This window comes from Cygnus olor, chromosome 9 (assembly GCF_009769625.2).
Source record: "Cygnus olor isolate bCygOlo1 chromosome 9, bCygOlo1.pri.v2, whole genome shotgun sequence".
NCBI lineage: Eukaryota > Metazoa > Chordata > Aves > Anseriformes > Anatidae > Cygnus > Cygnus olor.
Genome location: NC_049177.1, coordinates 89,640 through 115,901, shown reverse-complemented (window position 1 = coordinate 115,901; position 26,262 = coordinate 89,640). Strand labels below are relative to the sequence as shown.

The following is a 26,262-nucleotide window of genomic DNA, read 5'->3' as shown; positions in this document are numbered from 1 at the left end:
ATGTTATGCTTACTAACAGTTACAATGCTACTAATTTATCTAGGGCTTAGCTGCATTACCCTTTTAAAAGTTTTTTTTTTTTTTTTTTTTTTTTGTCTGAGTGAACTCTTGTACTTTACCAGTTACCCATACTGTTTTCTTTCCTTTCTGCCTTTGGTTTCCCTTTTCTGACCCTAATGAGGTATTCATTAGGAAGCCTCCATGCTGATCCTTTGCTTTTAGTCTTTTAACTTCTCCCTCTAGGCTGTTACTAACATTCTCGTTTAAGAAAAAAAGGCTTTTCTGAGGCATAGTGCCATAATGCAGTATTTTCCCACCATAAGAATATTAATTATATAACAGAAAAATAATCAAGTGTCTCAATCAGACCCAGTGAAACAAATCCTGTTACATAGTGCTGAATTATGACACATGGAAAACAAAGCTGCTTTTGAACAGGGGCATTGAAATCTAACATCTATTTCCTTACACAGAAACTTACAATACACTTGCTTTCACTTTATAAGTTCTCCAGTAGGAAAAACACTATTTTTCACAGTGAAGTCAAAAGAAAAAAAGTGTTCAACATGGGATTTGTTTTTCCCCAGAGCCATAATGTCTCGACTAGCAGGAAGCTGTGTGAAAGTCACCAGCCATGGTATTGGAAATGTAGTGCTAAAACTTCCACGTTAGATGGTTTAATTAACATGACAGATACTTTAGTGATATTGATAATGTCCATGTTCACGTATGAATGCTGCATCTGCATGAGTGTTTATTTTTTAGCAAATGCTTTCATTACTCAAGCAAAAGTTTCTATCAGTTACTTTAACCACTGATGATAGGTAAGAAACAGGGATGTGATTTGTCAGAGCTTTTTAGTGAGAGTATATTAGATAAAAACATGCAAGTTTTTTTCCCCCCGTCCACTTTTTGACAGATTAGCTGTTGTTGCAGATGAAAATATCTGTATTGCTCAGCACAATGTATTTCTCAAACTTGAAAAGTCTTCACTGGCTTGTTATTCATTAATTTACACTTGCCTTCTGCATTTGCAGGGGAAAAAGTAAAAATAAGAAGCACAGCCTGCAGAAGGGTCTGTGCGTTAAACCTGTAGAGCTTTTAGATGCCTCATGGCCCCATTTTGGTGATTTAGCTCATGGCAGGAAAAAGGCCTCTTGAATGTATAGGTAAAGCCTCACACGCATTAGATATTTCCATGCATGTCAGAACATTATCAATGTGCTGCACAACTTGGAGCAAATTTATGCACCTTTCTTACTGTTTTAAAAGTACATACAGAAAGGCTGTTCCTTGTATCAGTTCCTGGTACCAGAAGGAGTATCTTTGCAAAATCTTGCAGAGTTTACTGCTCATCATGTTTAATATCTCACTTTTAACTAAAGAAAACTGTTCAGGAGCTTGAGTTACATATATAATGTTAACTTTTACCTCTTCATCTTCTAGTTTAGCAGAACAAGAGCAGAACATGACAGTGGGAGAGGGACTACCAGGGAAGCCTCTATTTGGACTAACCTATAATTCCACAAAGAAGCCCTATCACCCATCGTTGTCTACAAAGTTATTAGCTATGTCTCCTGCCCTTCCTCCTGCAAACATCTAGAGAAAGCAACAGAAACCTAATTAGAACATCACTTTCAGTAGTTTTGTACTAGTAACACCACTGATTTTGAGCTGCTTCTTTCACAGTAAATAAAACTAGAGATCTAAAACCTTGCACCTCGATTCAAAAAAGTAAATAAAAGAAAGAACAACTTTTCTCCCAGAAAGACCATTTACTTCACAAGGAAACAACTGCAGCTTGCCTTTCCATTCTGTTCTCTAATGTGATCTCTGCCAATGACAGAGAAGATGCCCACAGCAAGATGTAATCACTGTCAGTATGTCACTCGTGCATTAGCCATTTTAGAATATTATCATTTCTAATTTAGATGCATGAATTCTCATTTTCTGCTAAATTATCAACCACCACTAGTTTGAACTCAGCAAATTTTACCTATTTTTGCCCATGGGCTGGTAAGTATACACTTAATTACCTCAGTCAGTAGTACCTGGACTTTCACAGAGTAGACTGTAATACCTCTCCTCTTATAGCCTTCCTAATCTGGCTATACTGATTTTTTTTTTCAGCTTCCATGTAATAATACTTGTTTTCCATCCTGTGATGACCCGTGCCATTTTGTTATTTTATCATTCTTTGCAGAATTTAAGAGACATTTTATCCTTTACCACCTTTTTTTCCTCCCTTGAGCAAAAATCTGAAAAAGTCCAGGTTTCCATTTCACACGTTACCTAGCAGTACAACTAGGCTTAATAAACTAAAAGATGTAACCATTAAAAGATATAACCATTTACCTTGTCATTGACTCATATCAATTAATAAAAGCTGAAGATGTAGAGAGTCTTCATTGAGGGAGGCAGGGGAGTCTGGAAGAGACCTGCATAGCTGTTACTTCCTCACTGTATTCCTGAGAAAAAAATATTAATTGTAGAAATTGCTCTGGCTAACAGCCATGTTAAATGATGCGCATTTCTAATATTTTAGACTTTGAAGTGTTAGGGTTTTATATGCTGCAAAAACTGTTAGGAAGAATCCATGCATACACGTACCCTCTTCGTGTCTTGGAGTCAGTTTGGGAATTACAGTTTGTGAGCAAGAAATCTCCATGAGACGCTAATATTTTTGGTTTCAATTCAACAAGCCTTAGTCTGTGTGAGTAGCTGTTATTCTCAAGGCCCCAAAGCATTATTTGCACCATAATTGTGATCACCAAAAAGATAAATCCCAGAATGCAAATAACCTCTAAAGTGGCAAAGATTTCATTTGACTCACAAAAAGAAAGATTTATGTAGCACTCCTGAGGTTCCTAACTTCTCACCCCTTTCTGCTGTATAAAATTAATTTTTATATTCTGTGAATTTTCATTGGGTGTTTTAACAAATGAAGAGCTACCTCTTTTCCTACCAACATTGATACATCTGGTCCATTCAACCCTTTGTGTTTGGACACCTTAGGAGAGCCCCCCATCTTCTTTCCTTTCAACATGCAAAATGTTTCCATCTGCATTTTCTGTATTGTCAATGCCCCTAAAAAACACGCTGTTTTGAAAAGTCCTTATTCACACAACACCAAAAGAGCAATATTTTACATACAAGATTTTCAGCATTTGCCCAACTTCATGGGTAGTGACATCAGTAGGAGTTTCCCAAAGTTTGACTGAGTTTCAGGAGTTTTGTAGAAAGTCACATAGTTACTATGAGTATGATTTAAGCTAACCCAGCAGTTAGCAAAAGTAAGCAGCAGGCCATGCCTCACAGCACTCTAAGGCATCATCCTTCTGATTGGTTTAGATAACAGAAATGCATTATTTCTGTCACATGATCTTTATCTACATAGAATTGTAGAGACTCCACATTTTCCTGTTTTCAAGAAGTTGCAAAGATAAAACATTTGCGGTGTGCCATCAAAAGACTAGCCCCAATACTACTACAACAAAAGTTGCCTCAGTGAAACCAGAGAAAGGGCAAGTGACTAAAGTACAAACATGGCAAGTGGTTAAAAAAAAGAAGTCACAGAATAAGATCATGCAAATGAGAAGAGAAATCCAGAAAACTTGCTTTTACTTGAGCATTTGAGGTGAGCTCAGGTTGATAACTGTATTCATGCCTTTTCAGTGGTATTGCACTTCAAATTGAACACAAATAACTAAAGATCTTCAGTACCACAAAGGCAGCCACGCAAGTACCATTTCTTCCTGTCAGATTCAGTTCAGGTCTTGGCAATGCATGGAATAGTTGGGACCTGCAAGTTGTATATAGAGGTGAAACTATTGTCTTTATAAGTGTGATTTTTAAAAAGAGCTGATCATCAAGCTAAATGCGTAGATACCTCTCTGTGCTGCTCAAAACATTGTCTCATCCTTGAACAGCAGTAGAAAGAAGGGCTCTTATCTTACATTCAGAGCAGTTCGTGGAAGTGGTCTTTATTTCCCCCCAAAAGACCACCCTCCAGGTGATAGTTACGTTCTAAAGGACTGGTGAAACTTTGCAAATACTGAGAAGATCTTGACAGTGAAACTTAGAAGTCTTTCGTTGTTGGATGCACAAAGACATTCACTCCAGCAAGAAATAAGAATGATCAGAGGCTGATGATACTCCCAAGAGTATGGAAAATGTCTTGTAGCTCCTTATTAAGCCTTTTGTGCTCTGAAGCACCACAGTATTTCTGCTGCAAGGTGGAAAGGAAGAGTGGTAGTTAACGCTGTACCTGATGAAGGTACCCACAAGATTGAGTGAAGAGTACCCCATAGCTTTAAAGAAAGAAACAGGTATATTAAATACCCAGTAAGTCCAATCATGATTTTGTGATTTGAAAAAAGGTGAGGTATCTCCCATGTGATATCTGGTCTCTGTTCTGTTAGAAGAGGGCATGATAAGGGTTTTCACCAGTGCTTTTTACTTCAGTAAGTTTCCCCACCACCCTGTTTCTACTTAGACTTAACATCGGGCTGAAATACAGATCTGGATGAAGGCCAGAATTAATATAAACTCCGTTACTCCTCAGATTGGAGGAGTTTACCGTAGCAGTTTATAGTTCATTCTCCATGGAAATGATGTGCTAACAGAAATTTTAGGTGTGTGTCTGGAAGCTACATTTGCGTAGGACGTGCACTGCTATGCAATTAAAAAATACTTTAAAACTTATTCCGTGGAACTAAGCTATCAGAATAGTAACTCAAAATTCATCAAATGATTTTACTTGCTCTTAGCAAACCTGAATTTGATTTCCATCTTTTATTAAAAATAATCACATGGGGCACACTATATTTTATATAGGCAATTCCAGCTGCAATAAAGGAAATGTGTTAATCCACTCATTTACTATCATTTGGAGAAAGTAACCATGCAGTACGTGACCTTTCACAGCTCAAACTAATCTCACTTTTATTCTTTCTGGGACTTGATGGCTTCATTCTTCTTCTTCACTATGGACTCTTTTGGGTACTTCAAAATACCCTAAAGATACTGCATAATGAGGCATCAGATTTGAAATTATGAATGTAATTCATAATTAGTATGTTAGCTGTATGTTTATAATAAAACAGTACCTTATGTTATGTTGCCCTTCAAAAAAATCTTTTCATGTTGATGTTGAAAACCCTAGAAGTTCTAGCATTACCTTGATCTGAAATAGATATATTTTTTTCCTTTTTGGGCACTATGCTGTAAATGGGGTTGTTAAAAAAAGAGAGGAACTGATAGGTCCCTGATAAACAGCCTTTAGGTTAGCCTACTGCTTACAGATCGTTTTTCTCTCCTAGGAGGGCACTACTCTTCCTTCCTGTAAAGCTAATGGCTAGACCAGAGGTGCAAAACTCCATGCTGATTGATAATGATAGGTAATACCCTCATTTCAAAGAGCCAATATATCCAATTGTCTTTGGTGTTTATTAGACAAAGAGTCAATTCTTTACCCTGTGGTATAAACAAAAAGACTGACTACCTTCTGTTTTAACAGTGAATTTCTTATATTTAAAAAGAAATTCAGCTACAGGTTTAATAACCTAGATAAGAAAAGATCTTCATTTATATCAAGACAGAACAAGTGTCTGTCCCATGACTGGGACACGGGGATATCATTTAGAGATTCACCTTTCAGACATCTTTTCTGAAGCTTACCCTTTTACTGTTTAGTTTAAGTACTGAACTAGAACTCTTAAGCTAGACATTTATTTCACTTTATCAGTTTATTTATCTTTTCAGTTTTAAGTTACTGCTCTGTGGATAATTTTACATTTAGATATTATATATCCTCAGGAGATGTAAAGACATACTAAACACCAGAGAGTTTTAAACACACTCTTACAGTCTTGTTCAAAGAATGAAATAGAGTTTGCTCTGGAGGATGAATAAAGAAGAAAGAGACCAGAAAATTACATGAAAAATTAAGATACCCAGAGGTACACAGTCAAGCCAGAAACGGTGATCTATTACACCACCGCCTGATAAATATTCTTCAAGAGATTAGATTAATACACTGCATGTTGAGCATGGTTAGTCTTTCAGTGTTGTGGAATCCAGTTCTGCATTTATTAAACCCAAGGATGGTTCCTCCATGTAACATCAAACTAAATTATGTGTGTTTACAGGAAAAAGCTCCCAGAAAATGTTTACTGCTAAGCACATACCTAGAAGATGCGGAAAACGAAACCTATTAACTAAAATACTTACTGAAAGTTAAGAGTAATACTTTTGGCTAGCCATAATGAGTGATCTGTGGATCAGTCAACAAACTTTTGTACAAAATAACCTAACCATTGCCACGCCAGCATTTACTAAACCACTAAGTTCTAATGAGGTTGAGAAACTAGTGAGGTTAAGCAATCCTTCCTTGACACTAACATCTGTGAATAAAATTTCATAGAAATATATCAATTTCCCAACTTCTGGGAAAAAAAAAAAAAAGAGATGAGGAGGGAATTGGTAGAATTAACTTTGGCCAAAGAGCTGAGTAGTAAAGAAGTATTTCCAATGTTCCTGGACTTTGCAAGTACTACAAAAGTATAGGCAAAAACTTGTCCAATCTTTCACTGCTCCAGCAGCAGACAGAATTCTAACTGTGATATTATTACACTGTACGTTGTTGGAAAGAGCATGCAGAAAGTTTCTCACGTATTACATTGTAGTATTATTAAGCATTTAGTAATACTACTAAGCTTTAATAGAGATGTTGCTTTTCCAAAGCCAACATTTTTCTGTTTAAAAGAATTTTCTAGCACTTGGATTGCTCTTCATTCAAGGCATGATCCACTTGCCTGCTTCTTTCAGCAAGTTTCCCCTTACACCCATGGGCTTTGTGTCTAGACCTTCAATTTTAACAAGTTGAACACTGTCAGATTATCCTAAAACTAGTGCAGATCTCTCCCACTCCTAGCAGGATAGGACAGCTTTCTCAACTCTTTCCCAAATCTTGGGGATTAACAGAAGACCTTCAGTGCCCCCTGAGAACAGAGGCTACAATAACAAGGCTGGCCTTGGTGCTGAGCCAGTCTCCTGCAGATGACTAGGATAACTGAAAGCCACTCCAAGTTCTCTTTCTAAGCAAAAGTGGTCTGGAGGTGCTCTCGGTAACTCAATTACCAGCATGGAGGGAACAGAACCTCAATTAATTGAGGTCTTAAAGAATTTCATGGGTTCTACATGCTGAAGAACAGCTTACTTTCTACAGGTAAGTATTGTCTTCAAATAGTGTAACTGCAGGAAAATGTCCAAAAAGAAAAAAAGTATTCAGAAGTTTTTATTCATTACTCCACAGCCACATAAACTGGTGTTTTAGAGGTGGCATTTCACCTATAACACTGTTTGCCACATGCATTTCTAACACTCAGTGCTAAAATATGCAACTGAAAGATTATTTTTGTTAATTATGCATTTTAAATCTGGCTGGCTGCATGCTAGTGCTGTCTCTAGATATCACTTTAATTCTCTCTAGATGCTTCTGCTTTTAGAAACTTCAAGATATAACCCTCATAGGCTTGTACAGCGTTTTTTCCAAACATCCCTTAAGTTTCCTGACACTGCATAACCCATTGCACAGAAATATAGAATAAGACACTGAATATTTCTACTTATCTGGCACAAGATAATACAGTTAATATCAACTTTTCAGTTCTTCTTTGCTCATCTACTAGTTTCAATAAAATAAATATGTCACCATAACACTAATAACCCTTCCTCTCTATCTGGATCAAAAGCTATTTGCCAGCATTAGAGGACTGGTTAGCTAAATAAATCATTTGAAGCAGAACCATCATCACATCCTGAGTGTCCAAAGGGGTAAAAACATGCCCAGCTGTATAGCGAAAACAAAGTCTGCGTGTATGTATGACTGGGGAGAAAGATACATTTTCAAATTGTGACATTGCTTATAATTTCTTAAATATACACTACAGAAGGTCTAAAAAAATCACCATTTGCATAACAAAAACTGTAGACTCGCATTGCCATTTCATCTAAAATTAAAAGTAGTTCTGAAGTAGCATTTTCATCAATAAAAACATCTTCCACTAAATAGGAAAATACATGTTGGAGTCAAGTTAACTTAGAATTACTTTAAATAATACCCTGTGTGATACTTGAGGGGAAAAAAAAAGAAAAAGTTTTATGTTTAATAACAGGCAGAGTTTAAAAAATTATCCATGAGTATGTGCCACTTTTTTTTTTTAATCTACACTGTTTAGGTAAACTATATATCCACTCTCCCTGTAAACATATTTTTTCTTATTTTTGCTTAAACCGTTTAGAGTTTAAGCTGCATATGTCTGAAAAAATAAAGCATCAGGACCTTGCTCCATAACTTACTAGTGCATAAATCAGACTCAAGGTCTAAAAAAACAGAAACATACCGGCAGAAAGGAAATAAGACATAAGCAAGTAGATACTAAAATAAATATAAAATGGCTCACACTGGTACATTATACTTTACATATATGCAGATGTTTATGATAGGTATTTCGTCTTGCATTGCATTTTAAAGAAATAATCTTGAAGGAAAGTGATACTGTGGAAAGTGATGACATTTCATTATTAAATAAAGCAATTATTTTTAAATAGGAAATACAGACCTCTAGTGGTCGAAATATATATTATACTCGTGAATCTTCAATTTAAATATCACCATGCTTAACTGTGTTGTTTTCCTGTATGCCCCCTCCACCACCAAAAAAAAAATTCAAAATAACATCCCCCAGCCCAATTGCACTGTTTAGTCATTCTTCAAGCATTGATGTTTTCAGAGGAAAAAGTTGCAGAGTTGAAAGCTACTTGGGAAGTGAAGGGAAAATAATGAGAGTAGCCTATGAAAATAGATGGAAGATATGTTATTCTTTTCAGCATAAGTTATGAAAGCCATCATGTAGAAGGACAGACTTTTGAAGTATTCTCAAGGAAATAAATACAGAGAAGTTCTTACAGAGAAGGTCAGAGTACATAAACAGTTTGTGTTTATGAGACAGCAATAACTGGTCCTCTGCTAGCACAAAATAAGTAATACCCAATTTAGAGTTTTGATGCAGTAGAACTATATCCTAGAAAGATCACAGGCAGTTTTTTTTGCCGTTTCTATAGAGCTAGCATGAATGAAGGTGACCAGCTCCAACTCCTGCAAGGGGAAGAACACAAAGAATCCACATATATGTTACAGAATTAAAAAAGATAAATATATATTAAACTTACTTAAAATATACAGTTCTGCATCCTAAGACTGACAAGAAAACGCTAGTACACCTCACCTCTACATGATTCTAAGTTGCAATAGTTAAAATAATTAATTGCTAAAAACATTTAACTGCTGCGTGTTAGCATAGGGTAAGCCAAGCATAAGTTAATTAAAATTTATTTCAGATCAGGGCCCCACTCCTGTGAAACACATGAATATGGATAAGGCTCCACTTAACTTATGGAGTAAGTGAGAGTAATAATCGAGTGTAATACAGTTACTTGGAAATATATTAGCTTAGGTCATAAAAATACACATTTATGCAGCTAATACTGTATACTCAGAGCATACTTCTGAAGCAAAAAGTTAAGCACCGTACTGTAACTCAGAAGATTACCAAAACCAAACACCACAAAATTGACAGCAATTTCAGACTGATTGTTCCTTTATGCAAGACTGAATAGGAGGACAGCTATTCAAAGAAAACACACAGCCAATTACAAGGTCCTGTAAATTCTACTTGTTCTCATATCAAACCACCTTTTGATCCAAAATTGCAAAAGCAACAGCCAACTTGACAGTTACTAATAAGAATCTTTTGAAGCTTGCTTTCTGTTCTTGTTGCTTGTGAACCAATGCACTGACAGTGTTCCAGTTCCATACTGCCTATTGCAGTTCCATTTCAGTAATGTTTTGATTTATTGTCATTTACCATGAAGTCAGATGCTGACCTCTGTGGAAGATAGAGGCAGTGATGACAGGAGGCCTATGCACACAGCAAGGCCACACTAGCTTGAATTACGTGCCTTTGTTTGCCCAAGTGTTTGCATTGCTCTCACCCTCCTCATTTCACACATCAACTGTGGACTAAAAATACTTTTTCATATTTACAATTTCAGTGAAAGTGAGGCTGGAACATTCACTTCGAGAAACCTGAGAACGTAGTGCTGTTCTAGCACACCATCAAAACCGTAGGATAAGGGCACCTCCAAATTAAAGAAATTAAAAACATTTCTGTCTTGAGCTGCTACATGACACCTTGGGAACAAACTGGCAACAGTCATATGCTGCTGTGAACAGATTTCACTTATGAGACTGGTTTGGAGCCACTAGCCTAGGGAGTGCAGCAAGCTCAGCTTTGCCATTCCACTGGGAATCTGCGCACTGAAACAAGTGACAACAGCCACAGGGCTCCCAAAGAGTATTCCTTCCCCCAGTTCTGGAGCATGATTTTATAATTGCATGAGCACAGGTTTTCTACCAGAATATTTGCTCAGACAGGAACTGCAGTCAGTACGTTTATTCTAAATCCATATTTGTTAAACAGTAATTCTTTTATCTGAACAGACTCCTACTCCATTTGATGCAGGCCATTTATGGAATATAATCTTACTGCCAGGTGAGCAGTAGTAGTGCTCTAGAACCCCAGGAAAGCAGGGAAGAGGCTGAAGTAGGAATAGGACTGGTATTAAGGCAGTGGTGATAAAGGGGGTTGTTCTGCTGGGTATAAAAAAGGTAGTGAGATGAGACATTTGGGAGGTATCATTAGTTTCTCAACAATTAGAAAAAGAAAACGCAAGAAATTAGGAAGGGGAGGGGAGCTAAACTCCCAAGATAAAGGAAAAAGTGCTTATGGCACAAGAAAGAAGTGAACATAGTTAATATATTGAACATACAGTTCCAAACGTTTCACAGCCTCTCTTCTACCTGTGTAATAATCTTATATAAAATTAGAATGCATCATCCTCAAACAGAAGTATCTTCTCATTTGTAAGAAACGCAAATAATCCACCTACCATCAGAAGGAAAAAAAACACATTACTTAATGGCAGGGTGGGTAAACTGTGGCAGGGTTGGTCAATCAGAGTTTACTTAGTCTGTCAAAGCAAATATTAAAAACACATTTTTGTTTAAAAATTGACTTGTGACATCTGTGTACCTATTTATACCGGATCAAGTTCTCACAGAAAGCCACGGTCAGTGTGATCTTATCTTTCACCAGGCAGAGTGCTGTTTACCTTGCACAGACCCAGCATTCCTTGTTTCAGCAGGCAGTTTCATAAAGATGCATGCTCACCCAAAAGCAGTGATGAACGGAGTGATAAATAATAGTTAGTAGAGCAGTCTGAAGCATTTCATGATCAGTGACTTCTTATAGTCATCATAATTAAAAATAGACAAAAGGTCACAGGACAGTAACATACAACAGGGGTTTGCTGCTCACCAGATAATTTGGTTTGAGATAGATGTTGACATACAATTCATAATCACATCAATTCAAACCTCTTGGAAAAAGCTCCTTGTGTATCAGCCTTCAAATGATTCAATTATCATTATATTAACGGAGGTCGTTTCAGATGCTTTAAATGGCATTACCAATGTGCACAATTTCAGTATTTGCATTTAACTTAGCCTGCTGTGGTGAATTCTGGCAGCATAAAGCTGTACTAATCATCTTTTTCTGCAACATTTTCAAACACACATCAGTACTTCTCATATAGAAATACCTGCTTTGTATAAAATGTGTATAACCACTAATCTAGTCATGGAGAAATGTCTTGCTCAGCCTTAACTGGGCCCTGGTCTACTTTACTGCATGTCTGGCTTGCAATGCTCATTTTCTTGGTAGAGACTTCACTTTGGTTTCTTACTGCTTACTTTGGCCATTGTCTCAATGGGAATAAGTGAGCAAAGGCTTCTATAGCGAATAAACCACACAGCACCTTTGCAGCAAGACAAATATCGCATTGTGGAATCTACCGGTTATTGTCAAACCTTTCTGGGCACTTCCACAACCAAGGGTTGAGATAAGAGGATTTCTTGATCTTGCAGACTTTTTATGTTGGCTCTCCCTGTCCTGCAGGCAGCATGATGTTCCACAGAGGCAAACACCAACTACTCTGGATTTGGTGCAGTTTGAAAGCCAGGAAGTTGAGCTCAGGATGCATTACACTGCCACACATGATCAGAATGGCACACATTTGTTTTCGTGAGATGCATTTGCTTGACTTTTTAACATCTTAAACATGGTTAAAATAGCTGATGTCATATTGAGACATCTTCACCAACCACGGAAACAAGACGAATTCACATAATGAATTGGAGATGCTGGGAGGTGTTGCACTGCATATCTTGACAAAAGGTTTGTCATTGTTTGCAGTTAACTAGATATTCCAATTCTGATAGAATTAGCAAGAACCCACATCTTGAAATTGCACTGTTAGCTTTATTGAAATGAATCAGCTAACTAGTGCAGACCTAATAATAGAACATAAAATAAGACAGAAACAATAATATAAAATCTTAAAAGATAATAAAGTGAGAGCCAAAGGGATACTTTGCTCAAAAGGTACTGACTGCAACCCCTGTTCTGGGTTTGGTCCCTGGCTCTTCTACAGGCTTCCTGTGTGGACTTTGCTGAGGTGAATCTATGCCTCACTTTCCTATTAAAACTTTAAAAAGTTTTTTTGGGGGGTTGGTTGGTTGGTTTTTAAAGCCAGAAAAAAAAAACTAATTTGTATTCAAAAAAACCCTAATCTGTATTCATTTCTTTTGTTAATGCAAGATGTTAAGGCTTAAGTGTAGATTCAGATATCTCAGAAAAACTTTGCTCATGAGATATAGCACCTATCTATGGAAAAAAATAACCTAGATAACTGTACATTCATTTGGTACTTTGAGTCTCTGTTATGACATGTTCATTAACTAGTTGTATTTTGAACTGTAAACTTATTAAGTAATTGAAAGAAGTTTGTTGGCTTTCATTTACAGTAAAAAAATAATCTAACAATGTACACCTAACTCCTAACATTGTTACCTCTGTTTTATTCCACAAAGTCTACATTAAAATAGAAATCAGTTGAGAAAACATTTAAAGTTGGCCCCCCATATTACATCTGGTATACAAAAAAAAATTTCCCCTTAGTTTTTGTGATCTGAGAATCAGTATGCTGTTTGCCTTGGGCTGGTTTGGGATTTATTTAACTACTGAACTGTTACATACTGCACTTGTGAACAATGGCTCACTTCCAACTCCCTACAGAGTCACTGATAAAGCTCCTGCTCTAGGCATTGTATCGAGACCATCATGAATAATCTGGTCTTCCATGCCATATCAGAAAAAAAGCAAAATGAAGGAAACTTGGTTAAAATTTGGGTCTACTGGTTCCATCTGCCTGCATTCCAAACAAAAATGATCCAACAGAATTCTGTGGCATGAATTTCTGAATCCAGACAACGCAAGTTCCAGACAAACACGTGCTTTGTAGTTGAGCCAACTGATATCTGTGGTGTCAGGGTAGAACTCCACAGGGAATGAACTGCAAGTTCACAACTTGCAGATTTAGAACTTGATTACTGCTTCAATTCAAAGCTGGAAAGAGAAACATATCCTTATGTTTTTAGAGGGGAATTGTGATTGCACAAAAAATGAGGGCAGGATATGGCCCAGGAATTATAAAAATCAAGAAAAAGCATGAAATACTGGTAGCATTAGCCATAAGACACATCCGTGGAAAAAAAGAAAAAACATAAGTAGATCATACTGTGTATATTTATGAACAAAAATAAAGAGGGCAAAAAAAACATTTTCATTGCTTTCCATTAAAAGTTTTTCAGGAGGAGTACTGATTAGCAATTGGGCCTATAATCCAGTTTTCAACTGAAAGCCATAGGTAGCAGTCTGTTAACTAAAAGTAGATTTCTTACTCTTCCATGACTTATTAATCAGAAATTGAATTTATTACACTGAATTATCTCTCTAGTTAAACAGAAAATCTTGATATTTCATTGAAATTTTTAAAAATAACTAAATACCGTATGAATTACTTTTTCCTCCCTCTTTATCTTTGCCCTGTAGGTGTGAACTTCACATTGTTTCCCTGAAACAAGTGTACAGCTGAAGAGATCAAGATGGTCCCAAACTATTCTACTGAAGAAACCGTTAAAAGAATCCACGTTGACTGTCCCGTTTCAGGAAGGCACAGTTACATCTACATTATGGTTCCAACTGTTTACAGTATCATCTTCATCATAGGCATATTTGGGAACAGCCTAGTTGTTATTGTCATTTACTCCTACATGAAACTGAAAACAGTGGCCAGCATCTTTCTGCTAAACTTGGCACTTGCTGACTTGTGTTTTTTAATAACTCTGCCACTGTGGGCCGCCTACACGGCCATGGAGTACCAGTGGCCATTTGGCAATTGTTTATGCAAGCTAGCATCTGCAGGGATAAGTTTCAACTTGTACGCCAGTGTGTTCCTACTCACATGCCTTAGTATTGACCGCTACCTGGCCATAGTACATCCAGTGAAGTCGCGAATCCGGCGTACCATGTTTGTTGCCAGAATAACTTGCATCGCCATCTGGCTTCTTGCCGGTGTGGCCAGTTTGCCCGTCATCATTCACCGTAATATATTCTTTGCTGAGAACTTGAACATGACAGTCTGCGGTTTTCGGTATGACAACAATAATACAACACTTCGGGTTGGGCTAGGCTTATCCAAAAATTTGCTGGGATTTTTAATTCCTTTTCTAATCATATTAACAAGCTACACCTTAATTTGGAAGACCCTAAAGAAGGCATATCAGATTCAAAGAAATAAGACCAGAAATGATGATATCTTTAAGATGATTGTGGCAATAGTATTTTTCTTTTTCTTTTCCTGGATTCCTCATCAAGTATTCACTTTTCTTGATGTATTAATTCAATTACATGTAATAACAGACTGCAAAATCACTGATATTGTGGATACGGCTATGCCCTTCACTATTTGCATTGCTTACTTTAACAACTGTTTGAATCCCTTTTTTTATGTTTTCTTTGGAAAAAATTTTAAAAAATACTTTCTTCAGCTAATAAAATACATTCCACCAAATGTCAGCACGCATCCCAGTCTAACAACGAAGATGAGCTCCCTCTCTTACAGACCACCAGAAAATATCCGCTTGCCCACTAAAAAGACTGCTGGGTCTCTCGAAACCAAGTGATGTGTTTTACAATATACTTTTTTGAACAGCCTTGTGAATGAAGCAGCAAGAATGACAAAATTCATCTGCAGTCACAGACATCACAGCTTACTGCTCATTACTGAAACATTAAATCACCTCAGAGAAATCACACTGAAAAGATTTAGCAGTGGCCTTCTATTTTACAGTATGCGGAGGACTGGCTGATTTTCATTTTGTTTTTCTTTGTTGAAAGCAATGTATATGATAGACAGACACACCAGAGTTTGTCAGCATCCTGCCATTTACTTGGAACTACAAAACAAGGGTAGATAAAACTTCTAAAAAGATCTCTGAACTTAAAGGAAAAGCTTTTGTAAGTTACATGAATTATGAAGGACCTGTTTTACACATGAGCTATTCCAAGTTTTGTTCCAGGAGTTGAGAGCTAAAAGGCTTGGTTTCATTTCTTTCTTTTTTTTTTTTTTTTTTAAAACATGAGTTATATATCAGAGTTATAATATAACTTGTTTTTCAAATATATGCTGTATCTACAGGCCCAACTTTAAACACAAATGGAAATTTCAGGACCTTGAAACTGGTCTCATTCTAATTTGTGCTACTATTTTTCATTTTAAAATAGCAAAAGTTCATAATATATGCAATAAAAAGCAGGTTTATTTATTAAGTATAGAAGAAATATATTTTTAGATTTATACTCCTACTTATAGATTTCAAATATTGTTTCATAAACGTTTTTATCCCAGTGTGTATTTTTATAGTAGTAACATATATACACACACACAGAGACACATGAATGGGGTTTACTTACCTTTCTCCATAATATGCCATGCTGACTCTGAAGAAAATTATTTATGGAGTGGGTTGACTGCATAATTTTAGTCATTAAATCAAAAACTATTTGAAACAGGAGTTCTGAGACAGAGGTGATCAGAAACTTTCAAACTATTTTTGTAAAATATCCAGAGTACTCTATGAGAAAAGTACCAGCTAATGAAATCCATTCTGTTTTTCAAATTCGTGGACATTTAAACTCAGATTCTGACAAGCAGAAGTGTGACAATGATTATATTATAGTTTAACAAATAACACTTTTAATCATATCACTAAACAACGGAGACCAAACTTCATTCTTGGCTTTTACTTAATTACTCTCCATTTATATAGAGCTGATCTTGGAATGAGGAGCATTTGCTCCCTGTAGAACCTTCTTTTATTTGTATGGAACGATTTCAAGCTTATACTAGCATAAATCAGAACAGAAGTCTGGCTCAAACTCTCCATACAAATGAAGGGGAAAAGGCGATAAGCATTGTAAGAAGTTCCAGCTAATGATATCCTTGTATATCCTTTTCGTATTAGATAATGAACTCCAGAAAGTATTCGCTCTTGATTCACTCCCATTTATTTTCTTCAAAGATAAGTGAACTCATAAATGCTTTTCAACATAACAAAGCTTAAGAAAAAATCCAGAACTTTACATGTCATGTAAGCAAATACATGACCCTCAAGAATTTGCAATATTTATAATCTATATTTAAAATGTGGCTTAGCTAGCAAGTGGCTGGATTTTCCATTTTTTACTTACACGTCACAAGATACTGCGAGTTCAGTAAAACTTCTAAAGCTGTATATTTAGAAAATGCTCTTTCTTTGGAGGTTTATTTAATTGAAAGCTAGTATTTTAAAAGAATTGAAACCTGAACGTGACATTTAAAGAGACAGGTAAATTGTTCTCACATACAATGCTCTCTATTTAGCTTATATCCTTACACATGCATGTGAGGCAGCCGTTCAAAAAGAATATAAGTCACATGCATTATAAATAGCATCCAGAGCAGCAACACTGCCCTAGCACTCAGTAAGCTGATGTGGGACTAACAGAGCTTGCCATCACCTGTATGACGTTTCGTTCATGTACACATGTACATATGTCAAACTGAATCAGGAGCCTCCAATTCCAGAAGTAACTCTTTCTCAGACAATTTAGTGTGCTGTGCTTGCCACCTGCTGGATGCAGCCACAAATTTGTTGTTCATCTTAAAAGCTGCTATAGGAAAAGAGCAATATTTTCCTGCTGCTTGATAGATCTGCAGATCCTTATCTATGCTAAGACTACTGTAGAAGTAACTGCCTCCTGGACGGATGATCTTGTATGTTAACTTCCTTGGGAAGGGGCTAAGCAGGTATTTCCTCACCACCTGCTGATCCCTTTGGTCACCAGTATCCCAGACTACAATAGATAGCTCAACAGAAAAAACAAAGCACATTTGTATAAGTGATAACTAAGTATTTAACTGAAAGGACTCACTTATCACCAGGAAGAAAAAGCAGCAGAATCAGTAGTGACCACAAATGATAAAAATGACTGTATTGCAGTGAAAAATAGAGCAAAAAAGATTGGTTGGTGATTTTGACCACTTCAGGCTAGATCCTGCATGTTTAAGAGACTCAGTATCCCTAGCTGCTGGTGCCACCTGTGCCTATCTGCGTCATGGGAAAAAGCAAGAGCATGGACATTTGGCTGGGCTACGCCAGGAAAGGCAGGAAAAGATTGCAGCTGGTGTGCTTTGAATAGAAGACCAACCTTGGATTGATAGGCAACAAATAACATTGGGGAAAAAAAAAATGTTCTAAAGGGTAGGAGAATGATCATCAGCTGCCAAGGATAGTGGATCCTAGTTTAGCATTTCCTAAAACAAACAAACAAAAACCCCCACAAAGTGATGGGTATTGAAAGCCACATAAAACCAGAGATAAAATCTTCTAGCAACTCTAACTGGGCAGCAGCAGAACAAACTCCTCTGGAGCACAGCACGGTTACTGCGTACAGCCACATCCTGCAGATTTAGACAACCCCACAGAGCCCCAGACTAAGAGCTAGTTGATGCTAGCCTCACCCCTCAGCTCAGCCACACCCTTTTCTTCACCCACACAGCTGCCGTCAACACAAGTGCTGACGAACACCTAGTTGCTGAGCCCTACACTCCCCCTGCCCACCTGCTTGCTTAAAATATTGTGCTGGAGACCTGTGTATGGGGCACGTGTAGCAGCAGTGTCAGAGTGTGGGATCAAGCCCTTCTAGTCACAGCCTCCCATTGAAGCACTTTGAAATATTCTGACCTCCAGCATGCAAGAGGCATAGACTAGATAAGGTCTGTTGTGCCTCTTGTCATCTGTAAGCAGCAGATAAGAGCAGCAAAGAGATCTTCCCACTTTTGGGTGACAGATTGCATTGTTGGCCTCTGCTGTGGGCATGTGGCTGCATGGCCTCCACCGAGGGGGAGGAAGGAGAAGGCCAAAGAACCTACTCCTTGCCAAGAGAGCAGGAAGGAGCGAGATCTGGCCCTGTACAACTGCCATTTTGGCAGAACTTTGGACTGACCCTTTTTAATTTCATACCAAAATAAAAACTAGTTATATATACTTTAGAACAAAGTCCCACTATCTTAAAGAACACAAAGTTAAATAAGATGCAACAACATGATGTTAGTTTAAACAAGTATCCTAAGCACTTTTCCTTCTCAGGGTAACCAAAGTAAAATACTTGACAAACTTTTAGTCTGCCCCTGTACTTTTCTGGTGTGAGGAACTCAAGCCAGTATTAATGGGGACAGCCTATAGCCCTAAATCCAGGAATCACTCTTCCTGAGCTATCACCGTTACAGGCTGTTGACTTGTCTGAATGCATACTTTCTGCTGGCAGAATAGTAGTTGGATTGCATTGTTTGACACATACATGCAGAATATTTATTTCTATTTATTGTGCAACTGTGCTTTATATGACTCATGTTTCACACTCTACTCGCTTCCGCATTACATGCCTACCCAAAATCACACTATATAATCTGCACTGGTTAACCTGAATTCCAACAAAACCATTACAGACACAGCGGGGATTCATTTGGCTTTTCAGCTCAATAATTATCTTATGTTTATACAGTTAATCAAGATGTTGCAGAGTACATACTAGGCCAAAAGTCCTTTCCTTTACCAGAATTGCTGTTTAGGTGATCATCAACTTGGACCTGTGACAGAAGCAGAGAATATAGGAGGATTCCCAGGTTTGGGCTTGCTTGCATAGCTTCAGCAATGATTTATCTTACTGGCCTCTTTTTTCAGTACACTGAAGTGCAAGTGTTCCCATGGAGAAGCTTGCCATGGAAAGAACAAACACACATTAAGGGGGGATGGCATGGGAATGGCCTAGAAAGGAACTTGTTCATTTTGGAAATACTTAGTGTTGCATGTAAATAGATCTTTCAGTTAAGTATTAAAAACTTCCAGAAAGTTTTGAGAGGCAAATTTCTTTAGGACATCCTGCTCAGTTCAGAACATACTGAACCATGAAACCCTGACCTTGAGAGCAGGTTAAGACAGCTCTGCTCTTCTCCATTACAGGCTTGGCCAGCACATCATCCCACCAGCTAGCAAGAAGCAGTGAGGTTGTTCTATCAATCATTGAGTCCATTTCATCAGTGACCTTGCTACCAAGGCTGAATTAACAAATCCTCAGTGCTAACCGCAGGGCTGTCAAGCTCATTGTCGCTGGCAAGTTCTGCAGATGTGGCTAGACACTGAAGAAAGAGGTACAGATAATGTTTGAGAACAGGATTGTGCAAGTCTTTTTAGTGGGCTAGTGCTGTAGCCTTCGGCTTTAAAAACAGCTCCTAAATGAAGTAGCAGGAACTAGATATTATTTTCATTTAAATATTTTTGTGCAGTCAGAATCTGTGAAGTGGCAGATGTCAACGTTTTCTACTTCAATAGAACTAGCTTTATATTGTAAAAAGGTTACTACTGTTACAAGAACTTTTGTTGTCTGAAGTATTACCAAAAACATACATCATCAATAGATTATGTCTTTGTGAAATCCATCTCCGCTGCTGCATTAGTCCACCCAAGGAAGAGAGAGATGTTTCTGTATTATTATAAGTTCTCCAGTATATCAGTGTATCTGTGGCTACATCTTACGCGATATCATTCTTACCAAAGTATTTCTATTGAATGCTGTAATACTTTATACCACTGTTCCTCATTGCTTGTAATCTAAAATCTAAGACAGCTCCCCCTAAACTCCAGACTGAACAGACTGTGTCCATAATTCATTCTGGATAGGATATCCACCTAGCACCAGCTAACTCCAGAAATCACACACACAATAGGGGATCAGCAATTGGCTTGTGTTTTCCAGGACAGGCTAAATTAATGAAGTTCCTTGCACTGGATATTCAGCAAATTGCTTATTTTGCTATATACAGGTTAGATCTTAAAGCAGAATCTAGGCTTCACATTTTAGAAGATAAATGAAATTATAGAGACAGATTTTAGAATATTGAGTCAAATATAAAGTCATATTAAATTATGAATAAATGGCCCTGAAAAGCCAGACTCAGGTTGCTGGTAGCAGAACATTCCATGTAAATATATCCACCAGTTTAGAACAAGCTTTGATGTTTCCAAGCAGTGCCACATTGTGTACTGCGTAGATGTCCCAGTGGCTTCAGCAGAAACAGGATCAGGTTTGAACATAAGAGGGGGACTCTTGTTTTGGTGTGGGTTTTGTTGTTTTGTTGAAAGAATGGCAGAATGGATCACATTTCCACTTTGAATTTGTATGAAAAATAAATTGAATTTAATTTTGCATATCCCTAGTAAATGCCACCTCAGATTAAGTTTTATACTGTCACACACCAGAAAAAAATAGTAAAAACAGTTATGGGCCAGACCTATGAATTGCTTATAACTTACATACTGAAAAACTGATTTTCTATGTATTTTAATTATTACTTAACTTTATATATTGGCAGTGCTGTGAGGTTGCAATAAAGCACAGACCCTAGTGCAAGAAAAGATATTCATACACAGAGACAGAGTCCCTTGGAGCTTTAGAATCAGAGAGCAAAAGTTTGTTAGAACAGATTGGAAAGCAAAGTCTGCTACTGAACAAACAAAAAGACTACAAGGATATTTTCACCTTGCAGTTAAATTAAAAATGCCATGAAATAAAAAAAAAAAAAACCAACAACTTCTCTCATTAAAAATAAGAAAATAAAAACAGCAGAAAGGAAAATACTGAAAGGCTTTTATGTTGGGAGCTTATACAAAGCTGACTGAAGAACACCCACCCTATGTGTGTTCAAGCACTTCCCACTGATACTATGAAGCAAGTGTAAACTTGGCTATTTTTATGAAATTGAATGAATAACCAGAAATGTTTCAAATCAATGAATGTATAGACGTCATTTAAGATATTAGCTGATTTGCTACTATAGATTTCTCTTTCATTAAATTAAAAAAAAAAGTTAAATTATACAAATTGTACACTGTAAACTCAAATAACTGTATGTCCAGGAAAGGCAGACAATGTACTGCATATAGATTTACATCAGCTTGGCCTACCTAGCCTGAACTCCTCCTCAGGCTCAGCAGAACATACAAATACAAAAGAACAGAAACCAAAACAAATTAAAATAATTTCACAAAAATATTACATATATTATAGTAGTACTATATATATATTTAATTTTGCTGAAGAGTTACAAAATACTAAAGGATCTACAATAAGGTTGTTTTCACAAGTTTTTATTCAAGTAGCTTTTTTGAAGCTTTTGTAAGAATTCAGTTTGCCACTATAAAAAAACCTCCAAGCACAGTAAAAATTTGCAGATCCAAAGCCCTTTCTTGTATAAAAGCACCTATAAAATTAGAGAATGTCTATAATTTGCAGGATACCTTTCAAAGCAAGGGTAAAAATAAAGGTACATGAGATGTAATTTAACCTACTAGAGAACTGTTAATGTTAAGCCTGTTTTTTGTGATATGATTACTCTAAATGGAAGTGTAAAGCAGCGTGAAGAAAGGCATTCTTTATATACTAGACTGTTATACACTGCAGCATGTACCTGCTAAATACAGCCAAATAGTATTTCTGTTATTCTTGAATTTCTCTGTTTATTTATGATAGCTTTCTATAACATCATCTGTACGCTTTACATGAGAGTGAACAGCAGATATGCACTGCTCTGTTTTGGAAAGATTTTGCAAATTTTAGACAGGTTTTTGTCTAAATGAATTTTGCAAAAAATAAGTAAATCATTTCTCACAAACACCTATATCAGAATGATGATATTCTGAAATATTGAAAAAAAATCTAAAATACATTTAACAGTATTGGTTCAAATTAATCTTCACAGAATATGGTTAGATTGTTTCTTCCAAGTTTTACTTTTTGGTCTGATTAAAAACAAATGTGTTTGTAGCTATACTTCCCAACACCAGTAGCAGAACAAAGTGCAGGGTCTGACAAGGACACTGGGTTCCTAGTGAAAACGAACACTGTCCTACAGCTCACCACCCAGAAATTCTGAAGTTGTAATGTGATTTTGTTTTGATCAAGGCTTGTGAATCAATTCCTGTTAATTAAAGAAAACTTTAAAATGCTTATTGGAAAAACACATTGTACTTATTGCTTGAATCTAGATAATATTCTGCCAAGGGTTATGCTCCTACAATTCTTTTACCTATGCTCTCTTACAGCATCTAACTTCAGTTTTCCTATGGGGCTTACTGCTAATGTGGATATCCCATACACTTCAGCAGCTGAGCAGATTGGCTCCAAAACAACATCAATATTCATTGTTGTGACCCACAAATAGGTGCTGGATATAAACGGGGCACTCAACCATGATACTGTCAAGACACCAGAAAAGTATGCAGTACATTTAAAAAGCATATTCCAATTTTGACCTCTTACCTCCAGCCCAAAGGAAGATTGCAAACTTAACATGCAAGATAAAATTTTTTCTTTACACTTCACTGCTTATCTTGGAGCTGTCTAAAGGCTAAGTTTTCTACCAAGCTAATTCAAATATTTTGACAAGGCTATTCCATGACGAAATATGCCTTTATCTCTCCTGTCACATCATTTGATTGATGATCCGCCTATGTCAAAGGAGAAGCTGATCAACACTGCAGAGCTCCACAACTTCCAGCTACAAGCAGATCACCACCAACAACACTCACGCTTGTACAGAATAACAGCATGCTCAGCACATACTAAGTCTAGTTTCATCCACCGCAAATAAAGTTCACTCATCAATAAATCCGTAGAGGCAATGGCATCCTGAAAAAACTGCTGTAGATAGGGTCATCCCTAAATTTCACTTACAGTGACATACCTGCAGTGTTTGCAGTAGTGCATTATAACACTGACTGCCGTCCAGCACAAACCATGTGCACTCCAGCAGGCCACAAATACGCTCTTGTTTAAGGTTTTAAGGTTTTAGCCAAGCCCTGTTAATTAACCATATCTACACTTAACTTTTGCTTTCTCTACAGTCTCCTAACAGAGAAAATTCATGTGTAGCTGTTCTGTTCACTGCAGCAATGAAAAAGAATAGATATGACAGTACAAAGAACGTGCTGCATAACTGTATTCATCCTATGCTGTTTTTAAATGCATGTTTTCACAGAAAAGAGAGGAATCTAAGACTTTCTCTATATGCTTTAAATTTGGGAAATGCTTGATCTTCCAAAAGCACAGTGCAATTCTCTCAGAAGCTCTCTAACAAAACAGGAGGGGGGGGGGGGAGGAAACACAAGTTAAAAAAAATTCAAACATTAGCACAAATTTTGAATTGCAATTTATGATTAAACATTTAATATGATTACTTTAAAAAATAAACTAATTTTCTGGTCCATTGTACCATTGTACATGCATCTGAGGGCATTTTGCTGACAGGCATTACAACATTTTGTTCTTCAGAATGCTTCTGAAGGAGAAGTAACAGTAGATAGTGTATTTTAAGCTGAGGGGAAGAAGTAAAACAGAACTAGAAACATTTGAAGATGGGTCAATGCAGATGGTGTTTCTAGAGCTGCATTACACACTTACTTTCACTGCATTGAAAATGGGCACATTTCAAACCAGGAACCTATCTATGCAGAAGTTGTCTGGAGGTTCGATATTACCTTAGGCAGTTTGAATAGTATAAATCTTCAGGCTTTACAGTAATCAAAGTTGCAAACATGCTTTTAAGCACGCTTTAAACCCTCTAATATTCTACATTTAAATTTTCAAATTCCACCTTTTAATAGCAAGCCTGGCCTTTGATTTAGAGAAGTGAAGTGAAAGCAGTTCTGGAAACATGAGCCATAAACCCGTCACAGCTCTTCTAATGAGCAAACATGGCAGTCTAAAAACTGCTCTGAAGATTTCTGTAGTGCAGTACTACAATCTGCTTGCTTTATTTCCATCTAAAACTGTATTGCTGTAATAATCTTTGGGCATGATTATAACTGCTAGTCTGTTAAATGAGACTTTGCATTTTTAAGATTATTGAAAAAGAGAAAAACATGCAGTCACCTGTGACGCACAAGAGCTTTGCTATGGGGAGTGGTACCGTGGTGTGCAAAATAAATTGATCACACAAGCACGAACACCAGTTGAAGCCCATTCACATTATGTCAGCTGGATTTTTACCACTGGCTTGAATGAAAAGACAACTCTTGGTTTTAAGAATCTCATATGCACCTTTAATTTTAAAAGCAGAGCAAAAACAGCACCTGAACAATCATTTCATCTCCTCCTGCATATGGATCAAACTACAGCATGCAGCCACAAGGAAGCTACTTGCATCATCACAGCATATACAATGTGCAATCAGCTGGGTTGCTCAACACAAAACAGATCGAGTCAAAATGATGGAACCAAGAATTTGGTCCATCTGCTTGGAAGTGTTGTAATAGATACAGACAAGACAACTTAAAAGGTAACAAAAAAATCCTTATGCTATGAGTCTGCTATAGTGGGTGTCTTTGTAGCATATATTAAATCAGGAAATTAACCTGGTGTTATTCTGTCTCACTATCGGAAATTTTGCAGTAATTTGCATGAACACCATGTACAGTGTTGCTTAGTAACAGAGACAGCGGAATAAAGCCATAAATTGGGAGGAGGAAGATGAGGCAACAAGAAATCAAAGCAGCATAAAAACTTTTATTGGCACTTAAGCACACTTTTCCCTGATTGTAACAGAATTCATGAAACAATTACAACCTCATGACAAAGGCTGGTAATGATTAGCCCTTAAGAACTACTGTTATTTTCTGACAGTTTGGAAGCTGTTTTTATTTATTGCAGGAAAGGAAATATCAAATCTTTTTCGGACTACCCAAAACCAAAGACAGAGATTAACACCAGCTAATTACCCAGTGCCAGCATTTCACTAAAGCTCCCACCGTAGAATAGATTTATGGAATAACTTAGAATTGTAATTAATTCTTGTCACCCAGAGTTTTTAAAGTAATAATATGCACTTAAGTACCCAATACTTACATAATGCTGTACAAAAGTGGAAGATATATATAATTCAAGGAATTATTAGGGAAAATAATAAGGAGCTGCAACATTATTTTAATAAATTCAGTCAGAAATACTGACAAAGATAAATGTTATGAGAAGAATTTATTGTTATAAAGCCTACATCAAGTCTTTCAGACATTTCAGCAAAAATGTAATACCATTAGGTAAACAAATATATACCTTTCCCATAGTAGCTAAAAATTACTTCTACTCAGGAAAAAGATTTCTTGTTCTATGACTATTAGATTAAGAGCATACAACAAGATTTACGTAGAACAAAGTATTCACAATTCCTCATAGCAGTGACCATGTTTCAGACATCACCACACAGATCATGTCTTTTTCCAGTCATCAAACTACTTGAAAATATATATAAATGTATCCCTGCAGCAACTGCTGCTAGATTGCAAAATTGCTAGATTGCTAGACTGCTAGATTGCAATACCCTGCTTTGTTCAACTGCTTAATGCAGAAAAGCAATATTGAGAAATAGACTGTATTTTTGTTTGGGTTTGCATTTATTACAATTTTTTTCTCATTTAGAGAAAACACATATCTCATGGTCTCTTTGTTCTCCTCTTCACATGCCCCTTCCAAATAATCTATTCTTCTCTTGACCCAGGAACAACCATTTTGTTGTTGCTACTACTGCTTCCCAAAGAAGGCCTGTGTCTTGGTATTCTCTAATGCCATTACAATCTTGGCTTTG

At 36.8% G+C, this 26,262-nt stretch overlaps 1 protein-coding gene across 2 annotated transcripts in view; it reads left to right on the top strand.

Annotated features, from left to right (window-relative positions):
• Positions 1-22,629, top strand: part of AGTR1 (angiotensin II receptor type 1) — a 29,570-nt gene extending 6,941 nt beyond the window's left edge. For both annotated transcript variants that reach the window (XM_040567144.1, XM_040567145.1), the window contains one exon: positions 14,076-22,629. In XM_040567144.1, the coding sequence (XP_040423078.1) occupies positions 14,129-15,208 (1,080 nt within the window). In that variant the 5' untranslated portion in view covers positions 14,076-14,128 and the 3' untranslated portion in view covers positions 15,209-22,629. The remainder of the gene's footprint in view (positions 1-14,075) is intronic.
• Positions 22,630-26,262: the final 3,633 nt, after the last annotated feature.